Here is a 16,198-nt window from a genome sequence, read left to right on the forward strand (position 1 = left end):
TTTTTTTCTCTTTCTCTCAAGGCTGCTAGCTCCCTTCCCTACAGCCGGGCGGCCCTGACATGCTTGCCTGCCTTCCACGTGGCCTTCCCGGCAGTCCCATGGCCTGGCCCATTTGTCTGCTTTCCTCCCCCCCCACTGCCTCTTTGTTCGGCTGCTTACCTTCCGTGTCGGCTGGTCCAGAATCAGGAATGCAAGCTGACTAGAGTTTTCGGCGGCCCCCAGCCCCTGCCATTGCCGCCTTGTTATTTGCGTATTCACATCCCATTGGACTTGCAAGGCAATGGGATGCGCATGCATGAAGAACATGATGGCGATTAAGTTTGGGAAGACTCTAGACTAGAACCTTCAGGAAGGGCTCCAGAGCCTGGGGAGGCTGTTTTCGCCCTCCTGGAGGCGCAAGGAAAACCTCCGGAGCCCGGGAAGGGCAATCCCCCCCACACCATGGTGCAGGAGGCTGACTAGACCATGCCCACCATGGCCACGTCCACCCAGCAACTGGGCAGAGAACTCCTTGCTAAAATTTTTGAAGCCCACTCCTGTGTGGGAATCTCACAGGTCTACTTTCATGGGTGTTACCCTCCCATCCCAATTCATTTCTGATCAAATCCAGCTTTGTTTTTAGCCATTAATTAGCACACTTTCTGTCTATTTCTACAAGCCTTCTCTGCTAATCCAAGCAGTAGTAACAGAAGATAGAAGACAGAAGATAACTGTGGAAGGTTTACCATTTTTCTCAGATTGCAACTGAGAGCATTTATGGTAGAAAGCAATTATTCTGCCTATAAAGTCGATTTATAGATAGGGAGGCAGCTTACAGTTTAAACAGGTAAGCGAAACACATTTCTGTATTCCTGGCATTGAGCAAAGAAGAGTCAAACAAGCTATAAACATTGTGCAATTAAGAGGACTTTTGATTCTGTCCTACATCAGGGTGGGGTTTTGTAAACAAGAGAGGCCATAAAGCAGCTAAAAATATCACTCCCTGCAGACACAAGAAATAGGATTTTGAAAGTCAATGTAGCTTTAAAAAAATGTTCTGCCTGGAAACGGTGAACTATGATTTAATCTGGAATCTTATACTTGGTACGAGGCATGGAGAGATCATAACCCTGGAGATGTTCCAAAAAGCTCTTCAAAATGTGAAGGAATATCTGAAAGAAAGGGAACCATTTCTTCCCTCTTTGGCAAAGCCTTTTCTGGTGTTTAGGTCTATCCGTTAAAACGACAGGTGGAGTTTGCATTATGTCTTAATCAGCACCGTCTTGACTTTGTGGGCCATATCCTGCGTACACCCCTGATGGATGATGAGAAGCTAGCAAGAACAGAAAGTCTCTGGCTTCTGACTTGTATCAGGAAGTAGAGAAGTGTGTGTCCACCGAGCATGTCCTAGATTGTTTATTGCCCTTAGAGAAGTCCGAGTATCTTGCCAAGCAGCAGATAAAAATTCAGCCTGTTTCTGTTGGCAAAATAAGGGTTGCACCATCATTTTCTCCAGCTCAAAGCTCAAAAGTTGAACTCACGTTGTATAAAATCAATATGATATGTGCTGTGCATGTTTAGAGGGATTGAAAACCCCTTCCTTCCATTCCTCCCTTCCCTCCCTTTCATCCATCCATCTCCCCCTCCCTCCTTCTATCCCTTTCTCTCTTCTCCTTCCTTCCTCCGTCTCTCCCTTTTTCTTTTCTTTCCTTCTTTCCTTCCTCCTTACATTCCTCCCTCCCTCCCTTCCTTCCTTCCATCCATCTCCTCCTCTCTCCTTCTATCCCTTTCTCTCTTCTCCTTCCTTCCTTTCCTTCTTTTCTCTTTCTTTTCTTTCTTTCTTTCCTTCATCCATCCTTCCTGTTTTTATTTTATGCCTCCCTGCAGCCACCTCTCCCTCCCTCCTGTCCGTCCTTCCTTCCTTCCTTCCTTCCTTCCTTCCTTCCTTCCTTCCTTCCTTCCTTCTTTCTTTCTTTCTTTCTTTCTTTCTTTCTTTCTTTCTTTCTTTCTTTCTTTCTTTCTTTCTTTCTTTCTCTTTCTTCCAGGAGAGAAAGCAGACAAGGCAAGGTTTGGGAATAGAAGCCACCTTACAAATTCCACATTTCCTTCCTTCCTCGTAATGGTAAGAGGTCATTTTGAGATTTTTTGTAGCTGAGGGAAAATGAAGCAAATAAAAATCGCACACGAAGGGGAATTTTTTTTCCATTATTTCTTTTTCTGCTTCCCCTTCCAGTGATAGGACATAGTTTAGAGATTAATGATTAATTCGAAATGACACACGCAAGATTATTACCTTCCTTTTTTTTCAGGACAATATCGTCTATCATCTATGTATAGAAATTGAAGGGCACATTTGTATGAATAGAATAAAAATAGAATAACAGAGTTGGAAGGGACCTTGGAGGTCTTCTAGTCCAACCCCCTGCTTAGGTAGGAAACCCTACACCACTTCAGACAAATGGTTATCCAAACTCTTCTTTAAAAACTTCCAGTGTTGGAGCATTTACAACTTCTGGAGGCAAGTTGTTCCACTGGTTAATTGTTCTCACTGTCAGAAAATTTCTCCTCAGTTCTAAGTTGCTTCTCTCCTTGATTAGTTTCCACCCATCGGTTCTTGTCCTGCCTTCAGGTGCTTTGGAGAACAGCTTGACTCCCTCTTCTTTGTGGCAACCCCTGAGATATTGGAACACTGCTATCATGTCTCCCCTGGTCCTTCTTTTCATTAAACTAGACATACCCAGTTCCAGCAACCGTTCTTCATATGTTTTAGCCTCCAGTCCCCTCATCATCTTTGTTGCTCTTCTCTGCACTCTTTCTAGAGTCTCCACATCTTTTTTACATCGTGGCGACCAAAACTGAATGCAATATTCCAAGTGTGGCCTTACCAAGGCCTTATAAATTGGTATTAACACTTCACATGATCTTGATTCTATCCCTCTGTTTATGCAGTCCAGAACAGTGTTGGCTTTTTTGGCAGCTGCTGCACATTGCTGGCTTATATTTAAATGATTGACCATGAGGACTCCAAGATCCCTCCAAGATTCCTTCTTTGAAACAAGTTTGACATTTTGATTCCCACAACACTGTCAAACTATTTACTAAAACTGTATTACTATTATTCTTCTCATCCTTCCTATTACCTATCTCCTTCTACTTATGACTATAACTTTGTTGCTTGTATCTTTATGATTTATATTCTTTTATTTAGTTTCCTAGTATGATTTTGATTGTTTATTTAGTATCCTATGACTACCACCAAGTTATTATTCATGATGAATGTATTTTTATATACACTGAGAGCTTATGCACCGAAGATAAATTCCTTGTATGTCCAATCACACTTGGCCAATAAAGAATTATATTCTATTAAGGATGTTATTAAAAGGAATTTACAACTTGGCCTCAAGGTTATTATTTTCTTTTTCATTCCAAAAGGATGCTATAAAGCAGAGAATGAAATTCTCCCATCAAGGGTTTATAACTAGTATCTATTCCTATTAGACATCTTCTTTTTGGATCACTTTTCTCAATGCCATTATAACATTTAGTGACTGTTATAACAGTCACTAAATGAACTGTTGTAAATTTATTTATTTATTTATTTATTGGTTCGATTTGTATGCCGCCCTTCTCTGGAGACTCAGGGCGGCTTACAATGCGTTAAGCAATAGCCTTCATACTTTTGTATATACCTGCTTAGTAGGGCTTTCAGGTCCCCCCTGTTCTTTTTTATACAAAGTCAGCTTATTGCTCCCACAAGCCGGGTCCTCATTAATCAATTAATCAATTAATCAAGGACAACCTGTAGATCCGATAACTACATGAAGTACAGATAGTCCTTAACTTATGACCACAATAGAACTCAACTGAGCCCAAAATTTAAGTTGATAAGCAAGACATTTGTGAAGTGAGTTTTGTCCCATTTTACGACCTTTCTTGCCAAAGTTGTTAAGTGAATCACTGCAGCCGTTAAGTTAGAAGTGATTCTAACTAAGTTAGATTCTAACAGTTAAGTTATTCTGGCTTCCCTTGCTTGTCAAGAAGTCTCAAAGGGTGATCACATAAGCCCAGGACACTGCAACCGTCATAAATAAGAGTCAGTTGCCAGTTGTTTGAATGTTGACCACGTGACCATGGGGAGGTCGCAACGGTCATAATTGTGCGTCAGTTGACAAGCGTCTGGATTTTGATTATGTGACTGGGGAGATACTGCAACGATCGCAAGTGTGAAAAATGGTCATAAGACACTTCCCCCCCCTAAGATGTTGAAGCTTTCAAGAAGAGACTGGACTGCCATCTGTCAAAAATGGTGTAGGGTCTGCTTGGGCGGGGTGGGGTGGGTGGGGTTGGACTAGATGACCTACAAGGTCCCTTCCAACTCTGTTAATCTTCATCTGCAAGTGGAGGAATATCTATAGTCTGCATCATTTGCAGTCTTCTGTATTCTTTGCAAGTCACATCACGTGTCCTCAACCTTTCCAATCTCCCTTGGTAGGCTTCACCCTTTTTCCATGATATATTCAAGGTTGCCTGCTATCTGGAACTTCAACCTGAAAGGCGGAATAAACTATTTCTGACTGAGTTGGAAGACAATCAAGAATTATATGGCCGACCTTGCTATATATTTGCTGTTCCCTGTTATGCTTTATAGATCTCCTGCCTCGTGAAAGCTCCATTTCCGTGTCCGAGTTTCTGTCCTTTGTTCCTCAAGGAATATACCCAGCTTGTAATACCTACTGTGGCATAGGTGAGGAAGGGAATAAACAAAAGTGCTTCCGGTTATGATAAAGCTTTCCCCACATCTATAAAGCAGAGTGAAATAGAGCAACCTCCCAATCCCCTGAGGAGTCTTCTACGGAACTCAGAAGCATCCGAAGGCTACCTTGGAAAATTCAAAGTAAGTGGTCCCATTGCAATCAGGAATCCTGAACCTCCTTTTTTTGACCCTGTTCCTGCTTTCATCCATTGTATTAATCGTTCTATAGCATCGTTGCATATTTTGAGTTCATTATCTACGGTATTTTGATTAGGAACAGATGGAACACCCCAATTCTGCCTTCCATTTTCTTCACTAATCCTCCCTCTCTCATTTTTAAATTGATCTGTATTTTAAATACAAAAAAATTGATTTTAATTTGCATCCGACAACATACAATCCTGGATATTTTGGCACGAAATATTCACACGGTCAAGTTTAAATAGAATAAAAGCAGAACCCCTAATGGAGTTTCGCATTCTGACTTTTAGGACAAGGAAGGTTCACTTAAAATTGGATCACCTGTAGAAGGTCAGTTTCAAACCTCAGCTGCAAATATGGATCAGGGTACGTGCTGTTTTAAACTAGAAGGGATCAGAGCCTGGATTGGTTTCTATTTTAATCCAAAAGAAGAGATTATTTATATTATTTATATTTATATGCCATCCATCTCATTCTGAAAAGCAGCTTGCAATCCTGTACATAAATCAAAAGGACATTATTCTTTGCCTTGGTTAGATCACACTTGGAATATTGCATCCAGTTTTGGTCACCACCAAAAGATGTTGAGATTCTAGAAAGAAGACATAGAAAATCAACAAAGATGATTAGGGGACTGGAGGATAAAACAGAGATCGGTTGCAGGGATTGGTTATGTCTAGTTAATGAAAAGAAAGTCTAGGGGTGACATGATAGCAGTGCTCCAATATCTCAGGGGCTGCCACAAAGAAGAAGGAGGCAACCTATTCTCCAAAGTACCTGCGGGTAGGACAAGAAGCAATGGATGGAAATTAATCAAGGAGAGAAGCAACCTTGAATGAAGGAGAAATTTCCTGACTGTTAGAACAATTAATCAGTGGAACGACTTGCCTCCAGAAGTTGTGAATGCTCCACCATTGGAAGTTTTTAAGAAGAGTTTGGACAAGCATTTGTCTGAAATGCTATTATAGGGTTTCCTGCCTGAGCAAGGGGTTGGACTAGAAGACCTCCAAGTTCTCTTCCAACTCTGTTATTCTGCTCTTTGCCCTTTTGCAAATATTGAAATCTAAACATTTGCCAGCTAAAAATGTAGAATGCGTTTCTTGGTTTGTCGGTTACATACGTTTTCTTCTGGAGTGCGAGGTGACATGCCTTCCTTATTTTTTTTCTCCATGATTATAACTCTGTGAAATATGTTAGTTCGGGGTGGGGTGGGATGGGGGGGGTGACCAGCTCAAAGTCATCTAGTGTTCTTTCTTGGCTGGAGATAAACCAGATCTCTCTAGTCGATTCTCTTAATTGCCGCACTGCTCTGGCTCAAAATTGTTCATATTAGAAAAAGAGAAGGGGAAAAAAAATAATAATTGGAACGTCCCCTCGAAAGCCCTAGCTTTATCCGTCAACACAGAGTTTTATGATATTTTTAATTGTTTGTGATGTAGCCTGGTAGCTCAGGGAAGGAGAACCTTGTAATTCCTTATCACTTTACAGCACCAGTCAAACAACAGAGAGAATGATTAATGGCCTTAGCTGAGCATCTTTTTAGCAGATGGATGATAAGAGCCCTGGGAAAACAAAACAGGTAGCCAGAATCCTCCATGATAACTGAATCAACCTCTCCAACTGTGCAAGAACAGATCCATCGGGTTAAGAGAAATGACCATTCTCCTCCTCCAAATGACCTGAAGGAAGATATTGAATCAAGATAATCAATCAATCTATCAGAATAGAGCTGGAAGGGACTTTGGAGGTCTTCTAGTCCAACCCCCTGCTCAAACAGGAGAACTTATACCATCTCAGACAAGTGGCTGCCTAGTTTCTTCTTAAAAATAGCAAATCCTTCATAAAAGTTATTGCATTACATTCTTGATTAACTTATCTTTCCATTGATATATAATTATATGGTGCTGCTCCAAAAAAAAGTGGTGTTATTCGCTAGTTTTAGAAAATACACTTTTCGCAAAAGGTTCCCACCATTTTGGCCACTACTGTACATAAACATGGAAGGCAGGTAGCATCTGCTTGAGATTCTTTCCTTTAAAAAAGAATGAGGAAAAAAAACTAGCTTTCTTTTTGGCTGGGGGGCTTCAGCTTTTGTAAATGCAATGAGTTGCTTCCAAAATCTTGATAAATGAATGATAATTCCAGAATATTTGAAGGATTGACCCTTACTCTATGCTGAGGGTTTGAAAAATCTTCCTGTTAATTCCACAATTCTTGATCTGCAAAATGGCGACTTTCATGGGGTTTTTTCTTTACAGGTGAATGCCTTTTTTGCCATCTGTTTCCTCCAGCATTAGAAAATAGATGTCTCAAATCTTTAAGAGGCTCAACACACCTACTTTACTATTTAAAACCCACCTAAATCTCCCCCAATATATCAATCTTTCAAGGTAGGCCAGGTCAGGAAGTAGACTCCACAAGAAATACCAGAATTTTATTGATTTTGACAATCAAATTTTTGACAAAAAAAAAATGACAATTTTTTGGAAGGCTGAGTTAGGGTGGAACCAGTTTGAGTTTCTTTATAATATTCTCTTCTTTCCCTAGGTTGAAATTATATTTTGGTAACTGCTGTATAGGTCGTACTTGACTTACGACTGTAATAGAGCTTGCCTATCTTGGTCATAAATGAAGGCCAGTTGTCAAGAGACTGAAATGTGATCATGTGTCCCGGGGGTGGGGTGGGGTGGGGGGAAGGGCAGCCCTCAGAACTTCAGAACTAAGTCATAAGTACTCCTTGTCAACCCTGAAGTTCCCACACCCCTGGGCAGGTCTGCCATCACTTAAAATGGTCACTAAGTGAGCAGTCGTATGTCGAGGACTAACTGTTCTCCTTTTCCAAAGGTTATCTCTTGATTCTCAACAAAGTTGAGGAGGAGAGCCTTCTCTGTGGTGGCACCTACCCTATGGAACAATCTACCCCCAGAGATACGAGTGATCTCCGACCTCTGGATTTTTCGTCGGGCCCTAAAAACTTATTTTTTTCAGTTAGCCAGTCTGTCTTGATTTTAGGGTTAGTTTTAAAATTTTAATATTGATTTTAATTGACTAGTTTTAAATTATGGGCCAAATTTATAAATTATTTTAACTTTATTTTTAACTGTGATGTTATGTATAGATGTTTTTATCTTGGCTGTTCACCGCCCTGAGTCCGAAAGGAGAAGGGCGGTATAGAAATTTGAATAATAAATAAATAAATAAATAAAGTAATGGAAATAGGAAGAAGAATCTAGCGATTGGGACCTCCAGTACCTCCCATCTCCTGCCTCCCGTCCTTAAAAAAAAATGCAGCTGTGAAAAAATCACCTACCTTATACTTATTCATACACGTTTTATTTATTTTTTAAAATTTTTCTTTGCAGAAGTTTCTGCTAGAACATTTTTTCAGCTGGGGGACTAGGCAACTCCATCAGTATGCAGGCTCTCGTGGGACTCTTCTGTTTCTCGTTGGTTCTTGCTACAGGTAAGAACAGATGTGCATGGATGCCCACGTAGAAAGGTTGGTTCCATTGAAATGAATGGGATGAAGCCACATTGTAATTGCCTGCCTTTTTGGTGGGAAAAATGCTATAAGTGCCCCAAGGTGAAAACCAGGCAGGTGGATGCAGAAAGAAAGCTGGAACTAGAAGGGATTCAGGTTTGGGTGTTTATTAATGAAATAATAGATCTATTCTGCCAATCATCATCCCCCAACATTGGGCTTCTATCGATGGTTTCACTCCAAGTTAAAAAAAAAAAAGGCATTAAGTGTTGAGTGGCACCATCCAATCCATTCAGATAGGAACTGAGTTATTTATTTTAGAAATTTATAAGGCTGTCCAACTTCATAAGGATTCTGAGTAGCGTAGAATAAAAGCAATAATCTCATTTGAAAAACTCACTGAAATGCTGGAAGGAAAACATCAAATAAAAAATGATCAGCTTGTTAGACCTACCGCCCAAATTAATCTAATGCCTGGAGAAAGACCCAGTTTTTTAGAGTTGGGGTCCAAAACAGGAATGGCAGCGCTTTCTTTCTTTCTTTCTTTCTTTCTTTCTTTCTTTCTTTCTTTCTTTCTTTCTTTCTTTCTTTTTTTCTTTTCTTTTCTTTTCTTTTCTTTTCTTTTTGTCTTTCTTCTTTCTTTCCTTCCTTTTTCCTTCCTTCCTTCCTCCCTTTTTCCTTCCTCCCTTCCTTCCTTCCTTTTTCTTTCTTTCCTTCCTTCCTTCCTCCCTTCTTCTTTCTTTCCTTCTTTCTTTCTTTTCTTCCTTCCTTCCTCCTTCCTTCCTTCCTTCCTTCCTTCCCCCCTCCCTCTCTCCCTCCCTCCTTCCTTCCTCTTTCTATTCCTTCCTTCCTTCCTTCCTTCCTTCCTTCCTTCCCCCCTCCCTCTCTCCTTCCCTCCTTCCTTCCTCTTTCTATTCCTTCCTTCCTTCCTTCCTTCCTTCCTTCCTTCCTTCCTCCCCTTCCTCCCCTTCCCTCCTTCCTTCCTCTTTCTATTCCTTCCTTCTTTCCTTCCTTCCTCCCCCCTCCCTCTCTCCTTCCCTCCCTCCTTCCTTCCTTCCTTCCTTCCTTCCTTCCTTCCTTCCTTCCTTCCTTCCTTCCTTCCTTCCTTCCTCCCCTTCCCTCCCCTTCCCTCCCCTTCCCCTTCCCCTCCTCCTCCTTGCTGTTGTTGGTGTTGTTATATTATGGACACGCGCACAGTCGGCCAGTTGTTTAGATTGCATTTGGCACTTTTGTATTATTTGTATATATCAAAAGAAGGGGTGTTCCAGAAAGCAGGATCTGCAACAAAGAAGATCCTAGCTGCTTTCTAGGTCCCGTCAGGTGACCCTGCTTAATGCAGGGGTGTCAAACTCAAGGGGCTAGATCCGACCCGCAGGGTGCTTAGATTTGACCCGTGGGGCCGCCCTGGTAACAGCAAAGGACTGGCCCGCAGTGCTTCTGCCAGTGAAAATGGAGCTCCATTTTCACTGGTAGGGGGTTGCAGGAGGCCGTCGCCGCCAGAAATAGAGCTCGCGAGGGCTGCAGGCGGATCCCCGAACTCTGTTTTCACTGGCAGAGGGTTGCAGGAGGCAATCACAGCCGAAAACAGTGCTTGGGAGTCCATTTTTGCTGGCAGACTGCTCGGGCTACCACAAGCACCCCCAACATGAGTGACATTGAGCTGGCTATGCCCAGCCTTGGTGGCGCAGCAGACAAAAGTGCTGTTAAGTAGCACCAGCTGCCTGCAATTACTGCAAGTTCAAATCTCATCGGGCTCAAGGTTGACTCAGCCTTCCATCCTTTTGAGGTAGGTAAAATGAGGACCCGGATTGTGGGGGGCAATAAGCTGACTTTGTATAAAAAAGAACACCACTTAGGGGTGGCCGAAAGCCCTACTAAGCAGGTATATACAAAAGTATGAAGGCTATTGCTTAATGCATTGTAAGCCAACCTGAGTCTCCAGAGAAGGGCGGCATATAAAATCGAACCAATAAACAACAATCCTTGCCCCCTGAAGTCAAACACAACCCTGGTGCCACCCTCAATGAAATTGAGTTTGACACCCCTGGTTTAATGGATGGAACCCAGAGCCTCCTGATTCTGCCTGATGATACGGGCCAGATGTGAGCCTTTTGCAAAGTCTGCTTACTAGGAAAACTTCCTAGTGAGTTGCTTCTTGGAACCCAGAAGTGAGAGAAGGTTCCATGCCTTTTCGGAGGGGCCCTCTGTTTTCTTCCTGTTTTCAAGGTGCAAAAGGCTTCTTCTTGGCTAATATTGAGCCACTAATAAACCATTTCCCTGGATATTCATTGCTATCCTGAAGAACAAACTCAAGGCTGTGTGCTTTATTTATTTATGATTCCATTTACCCACTCCAACCGTCCCACATTTCTAACTTTTTTTTTTTTTTTAAAATTTGATTTATATGCCGCCCTTCTCCGGAGACTCAGGGCAGCTTACAATGCGTTAAGCAATAGCCTTCATTCTTTTGTATATTTTATACAAAGTCAGCTTATTGCCCCCTCATTTCACCTACCTTAGAAAGGATGGAAGGCTGAGTCAACCTTGAGCCTTGGAGAGATTCGAACCAGCAGAAATTGCAGGCAGCTTTAACTGGTTTATATGTATGAAAGTGAATTGTCAGCAACAGATCATCCACCCAAACGGTTGCAGAGATCAGCCAAACCTCTGGATCCTCAAGCCGGGGACATGACCATATCTTTAGGATTTATGGAAAGCCAGCAGCCTCAGGCTAATCTAAACTCTGGGAGGTGTGTGCATTGTTTCCGTGAATGATTTATCAAAAGGTGAAATAAGCACTTTTTTATATCTCACTAATGGTCCACAGCTGAGATAGGGCTCAAATAAAACCCAGTCTTTAAACTCTTGCCTTCTAAGTTTTGATTAAATAGATATTAATGGTTTATTGGCCTTTGTATTTTTTTTTCTTAATCAGTTATTAGATTAAGCATAAAGGACCCTTGGAATTGATTGTCTTTTGTTTCCTGATGTCTAGGCAACAATCTATCTAAAACAGGGAAACTATTTCCCTGAGAAATGGTATGCATTTGTACACTTTTAATAATAAAAATTGCTTTTTTTAAAAAAAATTGATTTATATGCCGCCCTTCTCCGGAGACTCAGGGCGGCTTACAATGTGCTCAGCAATAGCCTTCATCCTTTTGTATATTTATACAAAGTCAGCTTATTGCCCCCACAAACTGGGTCCTCAATTTACCTACCTTAGAAAGGATGGAAGGCTGAGTCAATCTTGAGCCTTGGCGAGATTCGAACCTGCAGTAATTGCAGACAGCTGGTTTTAATAACCAGCTTAATAACAGAGTGCCTTAGACCACTGTACTACCAAGGCTTTGATTTGGGGCATGCCTTGATATTTTCAAAAATACCCGACACCGAGTTCAACCGAAGCAGAGCACATCGGTTTGACGTGCAATCTGATTTGATCAAATATTCACATTCTCACTTTAAGGTGTCTATAAACGTGTTATATAAAATTTAGGTAATAAATGAATAAATCATAAACAGGTATGGAAAAAGCCTGGTTCAGACACTTCTTTGTCTAGAAAGAAAGACAATTCAGAAAGGCGTCATATATTCAGTTTGAGGCAAAAAGTTTGGAGAATTGGGAATTCTAGAACAGGGGTCTTCAACAGGCTGGGGAATTCTGGGAGTTGAAGTCTGCCAGGCTTAAAGTTAGAAATAGAATAATAGAGTTGGAAGGGACCTTGGAGATCTTCTAGTCCAACCCCCTGCCCAGGCAGGAAACCCTACACCACTTCAGACAAATGGTTATCCAACATCTTCTTAAAAATTTCCAGTGTTGGAGCATTTACAACTTCTGGTGGCAAGTTGTTCCACTGATTAATTGTTCTAACAGTCAGGAAATTTCTCCTTAGTTCTAAGTTGCTTCTCTCCTTGATTAGTTTCCACCCATTGCTTCTTGTCCTGCCCTCAGGTGCTTTGGAGAATAGCTTGACTCCCTCTTCTTTGTGGCAACCCCTGGTTAGAAACTTGGAGACCGTGAGTTCTAGTGCTGCCTTAGGCACAAAACCAATGGCAAAAATAATGGAACAATCATTTTCTCTCAGTCAATAGCAAACCACTGCCAAAATCTCACCCAAAAAAACACTGCAGAGACCAGACCAGGCAGTTGTGAGGTATCAGAAACAGACCCAAAAACATCATCTATACACACACAAAGATTTTCTTTGGAGTTCCTTTGTTTGGTGATGGCACAGTGGTTAGAATGCAGTATTGCAGGCTAATTCTGCTGACTGACAATTGCCACGAATTTGGCAGTTCGATCCTAACCGGCTGAAAGTTGACTCAGCTTTCCATCCTTCCAAGGTCGGTAAAATGAGGACCCAGATTGTTGGGAGCAATAGGCTGACTCTGCAAACTGCTTAGAGAGGGTTGTAAAGACCTACCGTGTTTCCCCCAAAATAAGACCAGGTCTTATATTAATTTTTGCTCCAAAAGATGCATCATGGCTTATTTTCTGGTTAGGTCTTATTTTGGGGGAAATACAGTGCTAAACGCCTCCGTCTGCTGACGATGTTAACTGGGGCTTATTTTTGGGGTAGGTCTTATATTACGAGCATCCTGAAAAATCATGCTAGGGCTTATTTTCTGGTTGGGTCCTATTTTGGGGAAAACAGGTTATGAAGCGGTATATAAATTTAAGTGCTCTTGTCCATTTCTGCACAAATTAATGATGGGATTAAGGGACAGAGAGGAAACAGTATACTATGAGACATGGAATAGGTAGTATGACTGGCTGGAAAAGAAGTCTAAAATCAATGTATAGTGAACGCTAAGAGAAGATAATACGATGAAAAAATATATTTTTAGTGTGCAGTAGATATGTATATATTGTATATACTATATAAATAAGTACTTAAGAAATCAGAATGTACATGTACACAATTAACCGAAGGATAAATTGAAATTAAGAAAAAATTCCGATAACGGAAAGCTGTAAAAGTGCAAGTGTGATTTTAAAGGCGAAAAATGTTGAATAAAAATTTTATTTTTTTAAAAAAAAAGTTTAAGTGCTCTTTCTAGTTTCAGAAAGCCCACAGATTTAATCTGAACCATACTTTTGGGTCCTTAGCGTGTTTGATCTATTCTGCTGAACACCCCCTAATTCATTATGAACCTTTTTTCTCCCTCAATTTCTTTTTCTAGGAACCTGTCTAGAATGTGAACATTGCTCTGGCTTGCAGAAAGACTGTACTGGCAAATTAAAGCGGTGTAGCGAAGGCCAAGATACCTGTGCTACCATCCTAACAGAAACCATAATAGGTGAGTTTTTTTTTTTGTCAGCAAGTACCTGCCCTCCCCCTTTTATCTGTTTTTAATCAATAAACCAATTTTCTTCGCTCCAAATTGCAAAAAGCCTTCCCCCACCCACCCCAGGCCCAAACATCTGTTTTCTTCCGGAGTTATTATGACTCTTTTCCCGAGAAAGGATGGATGAATTTAATGAGGTGAAGCCTTCCTTGGTGACTATGGATGATAACAGAGATATTACAAGCTTTCAATCAGAGGGATGTCCAATCTTGGGCAACTTTGAGACTTGTAGACTTCAACTCCTAGAATTCCCCAGCCAGCATCACCTAAGATTTTAGCATTCGTTTGTGAAATCTGTTGGTTGATTTAAAGTCACCCAGCTGACTTTCATACCTAAGGTGGGACTAGAACTCACTGTCTACTAGTGATTAGCCCAAAGGCACCCAGCCAGCTTCCTGTCTAAGGCAAGACTAGAACTCACAGTCTCCTGGTGATTGGCCCAAAGCCACCAACCCAGCTTTCCTATCTAAGGCGGGACTAGAACTCACCATCTCCTGGTGATTGGCCTTAAGCCACCCACCCAGCTTTCATGACTAAAATGGGACTAGAACTCACCATATCCTAGTGATTGGCCCAAAGCCACTCAGACAGCTTCCTGCCTAAGGCGAGACTAGAACTCACAGTCTCCTGGTGATTGGCCCAAAGCCACCCATCCAGCTTTCCTGTCTAAGGCAGGACTAGAACTCACAGTCTCCTTGTGATTGGCCCAGCTAGCTTTCATGCCTAAGGCAGGACTAATTCCCTTTTTGCTCAATGGAGAATGAAAACCTAGAAAATGAATGAATTCAGTCCCGAAGTCCAAACCAGCTCCTATATAAAGACCTAATGAGGCATTTGCACAGCTGAAATCCACAAGTCTCAAAGTTGCCCAAGATGGGGTTGACCATTCCTCTCTGCCAGCATTTCCATGACTGCTTCTCTTGAATGTTTTTATCTAGGAAAAGTGAGCAGCTTTACCATCATAAAATCCTGCTATCAGGCCTCCAAGTGTCTCGGGAGCAACAATGGAAATTCCTTTATAAAAGTCAATGTGAACATTGAATGCAGTTCTTCACCAGCTGGAAAGATAGAAAGTAAAGGTGGCAAAGCACTGGTCTCTGGGAGCAATGAATTGCCCGACAATCAACTCCTAGTTAAACTCTTCAATCGACCCAAATCCAGGGCTGCTGAGCCTCCCGAGTCTGCCACTGACAAGCCCCAGCCTCCCGAGTCTGCCACTGACAAGCCCCAGCCTCCCGAGTCTGCCACTGACAAGCCCCAGCCTCCCGAGTCTGCCACTGACAAGCCCGAGTCTGCCACTGACAAGCCCAAGTCTACCACTGACAAGCCCAAGACTTCCACTCCAAAACCCACAACAGGGGATGCCCATCAAACCGTCGCATCCTTTCTCCTGGCTCTCTCTTCCCTTCTGCTAATGAACATCGTTCTTTAAAGCAACAGTCCCTTGCGCGATCTGAGCCCACGTGGAAGCAAATTTCTCATTTCAGCCCAAACTTTTCTAAAGAGAACCATTACTCTGAGGATCATAGAATTCTTTATTGGCCAAGCATGATTGGATAAACAAGGAATGGGTCTTTGGTGTGTATGCTCACAGTGTTCATTTAAACAGCAAGTAATAAGTCAATCATAATAAACAAGGAATGCTTTTCTTCTCCTTCCATTTCTGGATTTGTAACCAGCGGAAAGAAAAAATAATAATTTCTAATTTTAAATTTCAAAGCAAAGGGGAAAAGCAGGAAACAATTTCTAAGATAATCAAAATAAAAACCCATAGCTAAAATTGGGACTATCTTCATGGAAAATTAGGAGAGAACAGGAAACATGAGTGGCCATTATCGCTAAGAGTACCTTCACACAGCTTCCTTTGGTGTAGACTAGATTAGACTAGACTAGACTAGACTAGACTAGACTAGACTGGACTGGACTGGACTAGACTAGACTAGACTAGACTAGACTAGACTAGACTAGAATTAGAATTAGAATTAGAATTAGAATTAGAATTAGAATTAGAATTAGATTTAGATTTAGAATTAGAATTAGAATTAGAATTAGAATTAGAATTAGAATTAGAATTAGAATTAGAATTACCGTGTTTCCACAAAAATAAGACCCTGTCTTATATATATATATATATTTAATTAAAAAGTTTTATCAAATATTACAACAATTTTTCTCCCCATCCCTCCTCCCCACTCCCTCCTCCACCCACTCCCCATCCCCCCTCCACCCTCTCCCTCCAACCTCCTACACCTACCCCAGACTTCCCAGAGCAAATACAGGGTATAGCATTTAACAAACATAAACTAAAATATGCTAACTTTCTGTAGGCTCCAAATTCCGTCTTGCTCTTTAACTCCCCTTTCAATTAACAAAACATAATTCAAAAAGAAAAAGTTAGTTTCATTCATAAGCTATTTGAAACTTTTTAG

The 16,198-nt window shown here is 41.4% G+C and overlaps 2 protein-coding genes across 6 annotated transcripts in view; one reads left to right on the plus strand and one right to left on the minus strand.

The window, feature by feature from the left end:
* LOC117677623 (phospholipase A2 inhibitor and Ly6/PLAUR domain-containing protein-like) overlaps positions 1 to 16,198 on the minus strand; it is a 57,422-nt gene that overhangs the window by 19,536 nt on the left and 21,688 nt on the right. The gene's annotated exons all lie outside the window — the stretch shown is intronic.
* On the plus strand, positions 1,574 to 15,423 carry LOC148112367 (uncharacterized). Of its 4 annotated transcripts, XM_087876444.1 has the most exons (6): positions 1,574 to 2,101; positions 4,631 to 4,876; positions 7,195 to 7,326; positions 8,299 to 8,399; positions 13,605 to 13,721; positions 14,708 to 15,423. In XM_087876444.1, the coding sequence occupies exons 4-6, from the start codon at positions 8,351 to 8,353 to the stop codon at positions 15,199 to 15,201; spliced, it is 660 nt and encodes a 219-aa protein (XP_087732570.1). In that variant the 5' UTR covers positions 1,574 to 2,101; positions 4,631 to 4,876; positions 7,195 to 7,326; positions 8,299 to 8,350; the 3' UTR covers positions 15,202 to 15,423. The 4 variants fall into 4 exon arrangements, with proteins under 4 accessions (XP_087732570.1, XP_087732569.1, XP_087732571.1 ...); XM_087876443.1 differs by lacking the exon at positions 7,195 to 7,326; XM_087876445.1 differs by lacking the exon at positions 7,195 to 7,326 and having other exon boundaries at positions 4,691 to 4,876.

Source organism: Pantherophis guttatus, chromosome 10 (genome assembly GCF_059756535.1).
Source record: "Pantherophis guttatus breed Tessera chromosome 10, ASM5975653v1, whole genome shotgun sequence".
Classification (NCBI taxonomy): Eukaryota; Metazoa; Chordata; class Lepidosauria; order Squamata; family Colubridae; genus Pantherophis; species Pantherophis guttatus.